This window comes from Choloepus didactylus, chromosome 5 (assembly GCF_015220235.1).
Source record: "Choloepus didactylus isolate mChoDid1 chromosome 5, mChoDid1.pri, whole genome shotgun sequence".
Taxonomy (NCBI): Eukaryota; Metazoa; Chordata; class Mammalia; order Pilosa; family Megalonychidae; genus Choloepus; species Choloepus didactylus.
In genome coordinates this window covers 93,565,610-93,579,774 of record NC_051311.1, presented here as the reverse complement: position 1 = coordinate 93,579,774, position 14,165 = coordinate 93,565,610, and the positions used below count along the sequence as shown (strand labels likewise).

Below are 14,165 nucleotides of genomic sequence, written 5' to 3'. Positions count from 1 at the left end.
TCAGTTTACCATCACGTATAATGTTAGTGATTGGTTTTTCATATATGCCCCTTATCATATTGAGGAAGTTTTTTCTCTTTCTAGTTTTCTGAGTTCTTTTATCAGGAAGTGTGCTGGATATTGTCAAATGCCTTTTCTGCATCAATTGAGATTATCATGTGTTTTTTTCCCTTTGTTCTATTAATGTGGTGTATTACATTAATCAATTTCCTTATGTTGAGCCACCCTTGCATATCTGAGTAAATCCAATTTATCATGGTGTATAATTCTTTTAAAGTAATTATTTTTAATGTTGAATTCACTTAGTATTTTGTTGAGGATTTTTGCATTTGTATTCATTAGGGATATTGGTCTGTAATTTTCTTGTCATTTCTTTGTCTGGCTTTGGTGTTAGGGTGATGTTGGCTTCATAGAATGAGTTAGGTAGGGTTCCCTCTTCTTCAATTTTTTGGAAGAGTTTGAGCAGGATTGGTGTTAATCCTCCTTGGAATGTTTGGTTAAATTCACCATGAAACCTTATGCTCCTGGGCTTTTCTTTCTTGGGAAGTTTTTGATGACTGGATTGAATCTGGAAATCACTTTGGGTAGAATTGGTATCTTAACAATATTTAGTCTTCATTGAATCTCTTTACCTGTTATTGGTCTGGGACGATCTTGTATTTCTTCTTGAGTCCATATAGGTAGTTTGGGTGTTTCTAGGAATTTGTCTATTTCATCTAGGTTATCTAATTTGTTGGCATACAGTTATTCATAATAACCTTTTATAATCCTTTCAAATTTTGTGAGCTTGGTAGTAATATCCCCCCTTTCATTTTTTACTTTAGGTATTTGTGTCCTCCCTCTTTTTGTGTCAGTTTAGCTAGTGTTTTGTCAATTTTATTGATCTTTTCAAAGAGCCAACTTTTGATTTCATTGATTCTATTATTTTTGTGGTCTTATTTCATTTATCTCTATTCTACTCATCATTTTCTTCCTTTTGCTCACTTTGGGTTTTAGTTTGCTCTTCTGTCTCTAAATCCTCCAGTTTTGGGATTAGGTCTCTGATTTGAAATCTTTCTTCTCTTTAATGTAAGAATTTAGAGCTATACATTTTCCTCTCAGCACTGCCTTTGCTGTATCCCATAAGTTTTGGCATGTTGTGGTTTTGTGTTCATTCACCTCAAGATATTTCCTAATTTCCTTGTGATCTCTTCTTTGAGTCATTGGTTGTTTAAGAGTATATTGTTTAATTTTCACATATTTGAGGATTTTCCTGTTGTCCCTCTGTTATTGATTTCCGGTTTCATTCCAGTGTAGTCAGAGACAATACATTACATGATTTCAATATTTTTTAATTTATTGATACTTGTGACTTCACATATTATTTCTCCTGGAGAATTACCCTGTTCACTAGAGAATAATTGTATTCTGCTGCTTTTGGGTGAAGTGTTGTGTGTGTGTGTGTGTGTGTGTATACACACATATATCTATTATGACAAGTTGGTTTATAGTATTGTTCAAGTCTTTTATTTCCTTATTGATCTTCTATCTAGATGTTCTTGCCACTGTTAAAACTGATATATTGAGATCTCCTGCTGTTAAGGTAGAATCATCTATTTCTCCCTTCAAAGTTGTGAATATTTGCTTCACATATGTTGGGGCTGTGATGTTAGGTGCATATATAATTGTCATCTTCTTGTTAAATTGACTCCTTTAACAGTACATAGTATCAATCTTTGACTTAAAGTCTATTTTATCTGATATTAGTTTAACTACCTCAACTCTCTTTGATGACTATTTGCATGGTATATTTTTTCCATCCTTTCACTTTCAACCCACTTGTATCTTTGAATTCAAGATGAGTCTTTTATAAACAGCATATAGTTGAGTCATGCTTTTTTATCCATTCTGCCAGTCTCTGCCTTTTGACTGGGGAGTTTAATACATTTACATTTAAAGTAAAACTGATAATGAAGGACTTTCTTCTGCCATTTTGCTGTTTGTTTTTTGTAAGTCTTATACCCTTTTTGTCCCTCAATTCATCTGTTAATGTCTATTTTCATATTTGATTTTTTGTAGTGTAGCATTATGAGTCCTTTCTCATTTCCCTCTGCATATATATTTCAGACATTTTCTTTGTGGTTACCAAGGAGCTTAAACTTAACATGCTAAATCTCTAACAATCACGTTTAATTTGATAACAACTTAACTTAAATAGCTTACACATTCACTGTTCCTATACCCCTTTTTATTTTTTGTTGTACTTGTTACAAATTATATCTTTCTATATTACATGTCCCAAACCATAGATTTATCATTACTTTTAATGCATTTGCATTTTAAACCTGTAGATAATAAAAAGTGGTTGTTACATATTGAAAAATAAATGCAATAGTACTGGGATTTATAATTACCCATATGATTCCTTTACAAGATGTCTTTATTTCTTTATGCCACTTTGATCCACTGTCTAGTATCGCTTCCTTTCAGTCTGAAGAACTTCCTTTAATATTGCTTATAGGTTAGGTCTAGTGGTGACAAATTCCCTCAGCTTTTGTTCATCTGGGAAGATCTTTCTTCCTCGTTTTTGAAAGACACTCTTGCCAGACCTTAAAGTCTTGGCCATTTTTTTCTGTCTGCCCTTTAAATATGTCTTACCACTGCCTGCCTTCTTGTTGGTGTGGTTTCTGATGGGAAATCAGCAGCTAATCTTATTGGGACTCCCTTGTTTATAACATGTTGCTTTTCTCTTGAGCTTTCAGAACTCTCACTTTGTCTTTGACATTTGACTGACTACAATGTACCTGGGCATGGTTCTCTTCAAGTTTATCCTATTTGGGGTTTGTTGGGATTTTTGAATGTGTATATTCATGTCTTTCATTAAATTTGGGAAGTTTTCTGCCATTATTTATTTGCATATTCCTTCTCTGCCTTTCTTTCTTCCCCTTCTGGGAATCCCATAATACATTTGATGGTGTCCCAAAGGTCTCTTAGGCTCTGTTCACTTTTGTTCATTCTTTTATTTTCCTGGCTCTTCAGCCTGAATCCTTTCAGTTTTCTTGTCTCCAAATTCACTGATTCTTTCTTCTGCCAGTTCCAGTCTGCTAGGGTGTTTTTCATTTCAGTATGGTGGCCTTCAACTCCAGTAGTTCTGTTTGGTTCCTTTTTAAAATTTCTATCTCTATATTGAGATGCTCATATTATTCATTCACCATTTTCCTAATATCCATTAGTTCTCTCTCCATGTGTTCCTTTTATCGCCTGAGTTTATTGAGGATCATTATTTTATGGTCTCTGTCTCGTATGTCCAAACTCCAGTCTTGTTCACTGATGGTTTCTGAACTTCTATCTCATTCCTTTAAATGAGCCATCATTTCCTGTTTCTTTGTTTATCTTGTAATCTTTACTTGTACACTGTACATTTTAATATTTTAAAGTGTTAACTCTGGGATTTAGTCCCTGAGCTCTCTGTTCCCTAAGTTTGTATCCAGCTAGTAATATGCATAGCAATCCTTGAGTGCCAGGAGCTAACAAAAACAAACCAAGGCAGAATCACATTTCACAGTCTCTGCAAATTGGCTCTGCATTCGGTTTAGCCCTCCTATCAAGAAGGTCAGCCCAAGGCAAAAGTGAAATATAGTTCCTCTCTGTCTTTTCTGAGCCTACATCTTTCCTAAGTTTGTGCTCACTTGTGGCCTTAGGAATTCCCCCATTTACAGGAATTCCAATGCTCCCTGTACTCCCCATGCTAGAGAAACACACCCCCACCCCACCCCCAGAGATCTATTGTATCTTTCCTTAAAGTAGATAGTCCTTTGCCCCAGGCCACTTTGACTTAATTGTTTTTTACACTGCTTTAGCCGTCCACAAGCTGCTTCTACCTGCAAGGTAAGTTCGGTGAGGGCACACCAGAGAAGAGTTTCCTGTTTAAATCTTTCAGGCTGCCACCAACATAAGGTTACCCCAGAAGGCACACAGGGGTTACTCTGCTCCCTCCAGAAGAGAGTCAGGGACCCACTGTGGGAACGCAGGCTGACTCCACACCAGCCAGGGAGAGGGTAGAAGAAGGGCCAGCAAGTGCACCACGAGCTTCTCCTACTGTTTTTAAAGTTGCATTTTTCTGATTCTGTACTCACCCGGTTACCGCGACCCTTTAAAACTGTTTTCCCAAGTTTTGAAGAAGATGACTTTGCCAGTTTTTGTTAGTTGCTCAAAAATTCTGTGGGGAAACAGCACCCTTGGGCATCTTATGCCGCCATCCAAGTCAACCAGTAGCCAAATTTTAGAGCTTCAGTGCTCTCAGACATATGTTTCAGCTTCCAGTTGGGTTAGAAATTTTCTCTTTGGACAAATCTGTTGCCTTGGTGAGCTCCTGTGCCTTGCTGAGATAATTGTGCACAGCAGTTTTTTCACAAGAGCCAGGCCCTATAACACCTATTTGGATGCTATCTATTTCAATCACAAGTCTAATGGAAGAAATGGGAAGATTAACCAAAACACCCAGTTAACCCCGTGGAAAATACTTGCACTGTAATGGTTACTAAACAATATTTATCAAAGGTTAATTGTGAAAAACTCAGCTATTAAATATTAAATGTTGCTCCATCAAGTTGAAAATCAACCTATCCTTTGTTCCAGCAGGACCATTACAGGCTTAGTTGTCCTGTTGTCACGGTACCCAGCAATGATGCCAGTGGTAGGCTGCAGTGAAGACCATAATTCTGATTTTTTTTCTGCCACTTTATGATTTTATTTAGACTCAGCCTTCATTCTTCCTTCTCTCAGCTCTTTAGTATTTGTTTCCCATAACTTTACTTATCTCAAACAATTTTTATAGGCCAATATTTCAAGAAAGCTTTAAGGTCTACTATAACTAAAAAGTAAACCTAATGTTCGTTTACTTAACTGTCTTAACCATGGGCCTTCTTGCCAGGAACTGTAACAGGTATAGACAATACAAAGACAATAGGCATGTTCCCTGCCTATGAGGCAGGGCTCTCTGCCTAGAGTCAGTGTGAGAAAACAATCTGTAGGCGAAAATTATGGTGGAGCTAACCTGTGACCTCAGATCTTCAGCCACAAAATAATGGTCTGCAGTTAAGTCCTTCAAAAAATAAGAATAGAGATTATCCATTGTTTATTGGATTTTATAGGTATGAGCTCAATTCCTCATACCTAATTATAATCTAGGACCATTTCAGTAGTATATATTCAAGCAAAATAGGCTCTTGGGCACGGTAGTAGTATAAGGACAATTAGCTGATTACAACCCATCTTTGTGGAGATGTCTGAGCAACCTTTCGAGCAAGTGCCATGACTCAGGGCTGAAATAAACACTAAATTTAATCTAGTTCTCAAGAGTTCATAGAGTCAAACCAAATACTTTCTGTATGACTTGGCTCCAAAAATTACATACAGAAAGAGTTTAAATTTTCCCCTGCACCTTGAACTATTAACTTCTTAAGAAGCACTGACACTTTTTCCTTTACTTGCTTTGGTCTTCCGATTAGAAGAGCAAAAGTTTTACCTGCAGAGCCCCAAGCAAGCTCGAGGTATGTTAAAGAAAGATCTGCTGTGTTGTATGAGCTCTGTAGAATTGTAGAATTTGTTAGGCTGCGCCAGGAAAGGACCTCACTCTCCTTTTCCCTTACGTCATTACATTAAGTTTGTTGGTTACCCCAAGGTGACCACAGGTAAAAGTATTTATTCTGTCGGAAAAAAATAGATACCTAGAATTCATCTAAAGTCCTTTGGTCCCTTCCTTGTCAGTTTCCTAAATTTGACATCTTAAACCACAGAAGATACTCTCTCCCTCTGTCTCTGTCTCTCCCCTCTCTCTGTCTCTCTCTTTCACTCTTACTTCTTACTCTCTCCCCCCTAATGGGAACTGGATATTTTAATTTTTCTAAGAATGAGGGGAGAAAATATTTAAAGTTTCATTTTAATAGCATAGCTCAGAAGACATTTCTATGATGGAGAGAGTTTGGGAAGAAAAGTCTACATCAAAGTCATAACTGTTCTTTTGCTTCACCCTTGGAATTTTCCAAGATCTTATTAAATTAATTTCCCTTAATGATTCACATGTGATGCAGGAGAGGGACACTCTTTGAGTGATGGAACAAAGGCAATTGCAGTGAAGTCAGATGAGCTTGTTAGCAGTGGGGATAAATATGAGAGTAGGGACAGATACAGAGAAGTTTAGGAAATAAAGAAGAATCCAGAATGACCCCAGGTTTCTGGTTTATTTAGGAAATAAAGAAGAATCCAGAATGACCCCAGGTTTCTGGTTTATTTAGGAAATAAAGAAGAATCCAGAATGACCCCAGGTGTATGGTGGTGCCATTAACCAGGATTAAGAATTAATAGGAAAAACTGCTTGGGGATAGTAAGCCCAGGCTGTGGGGTATTGATTTGGAACGGCCTGTTGGACATCCAGGTGAAGATGTTTAGCAATGGGCTATGTGAATCTGAGGAAAGAGTCTAACCACAGATGAAGACTCCCCCTCTGTGACTTCTTTGGAATTCTTCTTTCACGATTACAATTTAATCCAGTACTGTGAGGTTTCAGTTGTGGATGGAGATTCCTGGAGGGCAGATAATGGTCACATTCCTGCCACTGGCTTACATATGTGTGAGCGGGCAAGCTGCTCTAGTATGTTGCGGCATAGGGAAAGAGATAATTAAGGACACCTGAGGAAAGATGCTGCGAACATTGGCCTTAAATTAATTTGGTGCTGTCCTTCCTGTCTCTTCTGTGGAATGTGGAACTCATGCCAGTGAAATCAACCTCTTCTACTGCCCAAAACCATACTTCCAAAGCCCACCAAGTACACAAAGGAAAATCTTTACCTTCCTTCCACTGGCATCTTATAAAAGCCTCTTTAGGTAGAGATGCTCCCTAAACATGTCACTTCCTTGCTAAAACAAACCGTTCTTTCCCTCCCTTTGGTGGGGGAGAGGGAGGGTGCTTATTTTAAGGCCCTCTTGCCATTGTGGTGGCAGCTTTTTGTTCCTGTTCTTGCCCGCCCAAGCCAGCTTTCCCTGAATCTGAATCTGAATCTGCTACAAAGCACATATCTGCTATTTTGACTGCATTATAGAGTTTAGGCTGAGATCTGCTTTGTTTAAGGAACCCAACTAAAGTAGCATTTTTGCAAAGTGACTTCTGCTTTTCCTGGCTAATTTGTCTTGAGTGTCTTGCACTGAAATGAAACATATTTTAATTCAAAGTTTCCTGACAGTAATGGTACTGTGGGAGTTACATGATGTGCTCCTGGTTGCACCTCTTTTGATTTCAAATATCTGTTAACAAAGGCTAAATGGGAATTGCTTATGGAACCAGGTATTGCTGACAGTTCAGGCCAGGGACTGGTTAAACAGCTTCTGGCGCTCAGGTGTGAAGATGGCAAAGATGTATCAAAGGCTTTAGTCTTTTGCAGAGAATGGGGCTCATTTTTAATTCAAGGGACTGTGATAGAAAACTCATCATCAGACTTGAATATCAACCAACCACTGTTTACAAAGAAGGCAATATCACAATAGCACCCAGGGAAATTTAAATGATGCATAGCAAAAATTGTCAGAGAAGCACAAAAAATCAATCACTCCATCCAATATGCTGAATTAGATGCTATACTAAGCCCCAAACTGACAGTGTTCAATGAAGGGGACTTAAAATATTTACTTCTCTATTCAAAGCAAAGTTGCCAGATTATTTTGAATTCTGGTATCAGACTGTTCCTTGATTTGGAAAAAAAAAAAAAAAAAAAGCTAGATAGTTTAACAATAACCTTTGTCATACTGGCTAAGTGTAAGTGACACATCACCACTACCTCTTTGGTCTAATATTCTAATTTCTATAATAGTAAATAAAGTTTGGTGCCCAGATTCAGGATGCAATCAAGGATTGGTTTAGCCTCTTCTAATTTGGCTGCAACCAAACTGTTCAGATGGTCTCGGAAAACTGGCAAGCTAGGGTTGCTTGTTTAATCTGTTGGAAATGAAACTTGAGAAAAATCGTGTTTGGCTGAGTTAACTTTTTTTTTTTATTATTATTAACAGGTAGGAGATCAAATCATTGAAATCAATGGGGAAAGCACAAGGGACATGACCCACGCCAGAGCAATAGAACTCATCAAATCTGGAGGAAGAAGAGTGAGGCTACTGCTAAAGCGGGGGACAGGACAGGTCCCAGAATATGGTGCGTTTCACGTTTTGATTCACCTCTTGTGTGTTTCTTCTGTGTACTGTAAATACTTGTTCTTATTTATAAAACTACAGCAGTTCTTATTTCTGCCTAAATATATATTTAGCTACCAATAGCAAATATACATATATGTATATTTGTTTATTTACAGATTTAAGCAAAAGATGGATATGTTTCTGAGCTGTTTCTTTTGCTCTCTCAGTTAGGTAATCTTTAAAATATCAAATGTGGGGCCATTCAGGGCATCTCTGAGTGTTCCGGGAGATCCAAACACCACTTATACATTAGAACTTTTGTAATTGGACCGATAGACCTTTGTTCATTTGAGTCCACAGTAATTTATCAGTTATTTCCTAAAATTGCTCATATATGAGGCTATCCCTTAGGATTTGTAACTGTGGCCAAGATCCAACCAGAACAGACCCTCATGTTGTAAATTTTAAAACATAAACTTCAATTCATTTCATCTCCTTGGCATTTAGGGATTATTCCACAAATTCACTCCCGTGTTTTGTACCCGTATGCCTTTGAGAAAGCCTTTAAAGTGCATTTTAATTCATAGATCTGTCTTCAGAAGTCTTTAAAGTTACTATTTTGAATTTCTGTGGCTCATTTCAGACACTATTGACAGTCTAACTCTAGTGTGTCAGAAACTGCTGTGCAGTCTGTATGTGAGAAGCATCGTAACCTGACGTGATCTGTAAGCAATTACAGGGACAGCCAGAGAGAGAGACAGACAGACTTCGATGAAGAATAGCCCAGATGATACTATCCTCAATTAAGGAAACAGGATCTAACTGCTGACCTGAATAATTGGCTCAAATTCAGCATAAATTGCTGATTTGGATAAATTGACCCTCACTTTCACCCCTCCATCCTCTACCCCCCAAAATTCTAAATCTTACTTTTCCCTCTCCAATTATGCTTTTTTGCCTAAGCAAAAGCTAACATCACCTTGCTTAGCCGGTAGATGTAGTCATGAGTTCAGTTGAAATATCTGAATTCAAAAGCCCTTTGATACATTGCTTGCAGTGTCTTGTACATACCCAAAGCCTACAAAAAGGGCTGGCAAGCCCTCACAGTGGGTCAGAAAGCATTCAGACGTTTCCATAGGGCTGACTCCATGCCCAAGGAAATATTTCATCCCAGGTTCCCATCCCTGATGCATGGATCTAATGAAATATTTTAAAATATTAATATTATCAATAAGCACAGGCCTGATCCTGCTAAGTAAATATACTTGGCACCCACATTGATCCCTTTGCGAAGAACCTGAACTCTGGAAATAGAATAACTTTTTGCACCCTAGAGCCTTAACTGATTCAAAAATCTCACAGTGACCTGAGAGATTCTATCACTTCTAAAAAACAAACAAAAAACGACTCAACAACAACAAGAAAAAAACACCTCATTTTAAAGGTATATTTTACTCCATGGCAAGATCTATCATCTATATCAAAGAATTTTTGTGGAATTAATATTTTCTGATTGTTCCAATAAATTAAATCTTTGAAAAGTTAATCTGAACAACATGGCTATCCTGGATTTTTATTCTTTTGTAGAACCACTATTTGGTTCATATTTTCAGCATCCACCATACCAGCACTTAGAGCAGCTCCACTGACTGACCTGTGGCATAACGCAAACTAGAATGCAAAAGTATGAGGCCACCTCAAATCATCTTTAAGAAAAAATAAAAATGTTTTTTAAAAAGCCAAAAATTTGAAATCATATCAACAGTATCCCATTAATTCTTAACATTATCGAAAAATATCTGGTTAAAGTTAAATTCTAAAGATAACCAACATCTAAATATCTGGGGACACTCTGAGAGGGTAGTGATCAATATTGTTAATTATAACAACATTGTAAAAATTCTTACATTCTTCTAAAATGTAACATTAAGTTATACTAGCAGGTAATACTAGATCTTGCCAACTACTTTTGATGTTAGATTGGCGTGGATTTTGACTGTAAAATAACTTTCAAGATTATGTCACAAAAGAAAGAATTGTGTAGAGTAGAGCTATCTCCATTAGGGAAGTGAAAAAATAGTCATATACTAAACATTAGTTCTTCAGGAGAAGGTAAGCTGAAATATGCAGTTATGCATAACAACCTAAGAAGAGTAGGGATCAGATCAGCATTTTTGAGATAATGCCATCAAATGTTATTTCTGCAACATCATAATGACTAAAAGGGAGGATATCAGAAATACCCAAGACCACCCCCATATTCAAGATTCGCTAGAAAGACTCAGAACTCAGCATACAGTTGTACTCACAGCTAAGGTTTATTACAGGGACACAGTAAGGACACACAGCCAGATCATAAGAGAAAAAGCTATGGGCAGAGAGTCTGGAAGCTTCCATGTTCAGGATCTCTTTTGCTGTCTCTGTCCCATGAGGGGTCATGTAGAGCTTAATCCTCCAGCAGCAAAGATGCAGCAGCATATGTGTGATGTTTGCCCAGGGAAGTCCATCAGAGATTCACCACCCATTTTTTACTGGGGGCTTATCATGCAGGCAACTTCTGCATAACACATACCGAAATTCCAGATTCCCAGAAAGTATTTGTTCAGCACAAGCCACAATGTTTATGCAAATATAGGCATAGTGAGCCACCCTTATTGTTTAGGGGAAGTTTTTTATCAGTGTAGGGAACTGTTTACTAGCCACGTTCCCAGACACCAGCCAAGGGCCAACCTTGCAAGCAGACCTTTCTGGAAAGGATTGCAGTCCCTGGTGTGCTACATTGTGTTAGTTTCCTAAGCTGCTTGAGCAAATACCATGAAATGGTTTAGCTTAAACAATAGGAATTTATTTGCTCACAGTTTTGAGGCTGGGAAAATGTCCAAATCAAGGCATCATCCAGGCGATGCTTTCTTCCCAAAGACAGGCTGTCAGTGGTCCATGGCTCCTCCGTCACATGGCAAGGCACACAGCAGCGTCTGCTGGTCCCTCCCTTCTTCCAAGTTTCGTTGATTTCAGCTTCCTGCTTCTGTGGCTTTCTCTCTCTCCTATCTGAACTTATTCCATTTATAAAGCACTTGAGGTGAGTCACAACTTAACTGAAGTACCCCCCAACAAAAGGTCCTGCATACCATGGGTTCAAACCCACATGGATCAGATTTAAGAACATGTTTTTCTGGGGTACATACAGCTTCAAACCACCACATATTGTAACTCTTTCCTGTGCCAGGAAAAAAAAGTGGCCTCATTCATGCTCTACACAAATGACCCCAAAGTACAAGGAGTGTCCACAGCTAAGGAACATCATAATTCCTGCAACATCAGTTAAATAATAAGAAAATTTTTATCCAAGATAAACCACAGTGTTTTAAAATAAAATTGGCAAGAGAGAAGTAATTAAACAAAATGAAAGCAACAGTAACAACAGAAGAAAATGCTTGAGATACCAGAAGATTTAACCAAGAACATAATCTACTTTGTCCAAATGAACCATAATCACAGGAAAACTGATTTTTATGTCAAATATGAATTTAATCCTGTGTTTGTTTCCCCTGTGAGCTTTTTAATTTTAAGATCATAAACTTGGCATAAAATCCATCCTTAAAAGATCGTTAAAGAGGGTTATCAGCAGCCACAGGAGATATACTTGTTTTGAAACTGTTAAAAACTTGTTCAGACTTAGCCCAACATGGGAAATAGTGAACTTTGAAGATGAGGAGACTAGAGAACAAATGTCTATGGAAGGGGTGTAAGTGATATCCCCCCAGCCCTGCCTCTGATACCTACAGAATTCAGGATTTAGAACAGCTTTGAAGCAAGACCCTTATCTGGACTTTTGGACATGGCAGGGAAAAGCTGATCTCAGACAAGAGAAATACAAAACTCTCCCTCTGAGTTCTTAAAGTGATCTGTGACAGAGAGATAAGCACAGGTGCAATTGAAAGAAAAAAAAAAGCCAAGAGCAATCTGTCAGGTTATTGACTAAACAAAATCTGTGTGAATCCAAGTGAGCTAAAGGAATAAATACACTGCAAATTTGCCAGCCATAATTACTTTAGGACTAATCATCTGATGACACTATGGCCAACTCAGAGGCATAAAGCAACCGGCCCAGCCACGAAAGCAGTGCCTGCACACGGAGGCTGTTGAGCAGCAGCCAGGGGAGTCGGAAAATGATAAGGGCCTTGAAGGAGAAGTTGCTTGTATAGTTAAGTCCTTGAAAGAGATGCTCAGGAGATATATACTTCAACTCTACTCTAGTCATCAGGATGAGAATTTGTTGATGATAAACTCAGTGGAATGTATGAGCACCCCAGCCCCCAGACACACATCTCAACAAGCAGCAGGAATAAGGAAACTTCACTCCACTGTACTGAGAAAACAATCAAAAGTTGAGGCATCAAAAGCAGTGCCCTCCTTAACACTACTTGTTGCTATTCAAATTAAATCTAAAAAGGTTGAAAAAGGAAGCATGCATCACGATTTTATAACTGCACAAGAATGAATTATACAAATTAGCTTCCCTGCCTTGAAATGCAGGTGTCCTTCTTTAGGATTCAGGAAACACAGCATGAACATACATTTGATTTATAAAACTGGCCACTGAGCCACAGAGCCAGGGCCACACCACGGGGTAAACAGAGATGCCATTGAATGAAAGACCCTAGTACAAGCAGTTAAGAGTGTGGGGAGCGTTTCCCTGGTAATATCTGATGTTCAAATTTGATCAAAATAAACAAAGCAGAAATATGCTTTTCAACCTTGGTTGGTGCTCAGCCCTGTTTATTCTCTTAAAAAGCAACTGGGCTTTGTACTCATTGTAGGTGAGATTCTCAGTGTCTTAGGAAGACAGGCAGGGTTAAAAGAATGAAGTAGATTTCTTGCTATAAAGGACCCAACGACAACTCAACGCCAAATCCATGCAAAGGGAAAGAAATAGCAAATCATTGAATTATACTTCTATCTACACTTCCATTTTCAAAGTCAGTTGTGTCTTTAATCAACTTCAACTTGATTACAGGCCCTTGGTAAATGAAATTGTTCCATTTTATAAGCATAATAAAACTGCACTAATGCAGAGTAAGTAGAGAAATGATCCATCTGAGCTAGAGACTATTGCTTCAAGAAATGAATAGTCCTCATAGTTGTTTAAAGGTCTTTCTTTAGCCAGTTTTAAAAATAAAATGATTTCTATCAGAGCACCAGGTTAAGCAGTACCAATCTCTACTTGTACAGCAATAAGCAATGTTTATTTTTTACTCATCTTTAAGAATATACTTTTACAAATCAATGTTATAAGCATACCCTTATAATCTTGTTTACAATTATTTGCTCAAGTCCTATCTCTCCCCTGATCAAATAAGGATAAACTCCAGACAATAAATCCTACCAAATTTTCCACATGAGGCAAATCCTCTGATTAATAAAATTAATTAATATGATTAACATTTCATCAACTGAAACAGGAATTACTGAGGGCCTACTGTGTGCAGCATACTCTGCAGGCACCGAAGACAAGACACGGCCCTGGCCCTCAGTGAGCTTGCAATCTAATGACAAGGCTGTGTATAAAGACAGATTCTAACAGAGTGGTGACCAATGAAAAGGTCCCAAAGCACCTGGTGGAATAGATTAAAATGGATTTTATTAATTATTCATAAAATTTAACAAGTACTTCCGGAGTGTTAAATCACCCAGCTTCTTAGGCTTGTAAAGCATCCTTTGTGTGGTATTTATACTAATAATTTGTACTTTTTCTGAAGCAAGGACTTACTGAACATGGGTAAATCTCTGCTTAGACTATGTCTGAATTATTCTAAATTCCAAGTGAGTGAGCCAAAAATTCATCTAACAAATTTGCTAATTATTAGTCGACCCCTCCTATAGCTGTCGGCCACATATGGGAACTTAGCTGTGCTGCTATAACCCGACAATGAAAGTCAAAGGGAAGGTCTCCATTGCCTTAACCTCTTCCTCAGAGACCATGTTTCTGAGAGCTTTAAATGACT

General features: G+C 37.9%; 1 protein-coding gene across 1 annotated transcript in view; it reads left to right on the top strand.

The window, feature by feature from the left end:
* Positions 1-14,165, top strand: part of MAGI2 (membrane associated guanylate kinase, WW and PDZ domain containing 2) — a 1,506,415-nt gene that overhangs the window by 1,433,291 nt on the left and 58,959 nt on the right. The window contains 1 exon segment of the mRNA XM_037836511.1: positions 8,041-8,179. Coding sequence (XP_037692439.1) covers positions 8,041-8,179 — 139 coding nt within the window.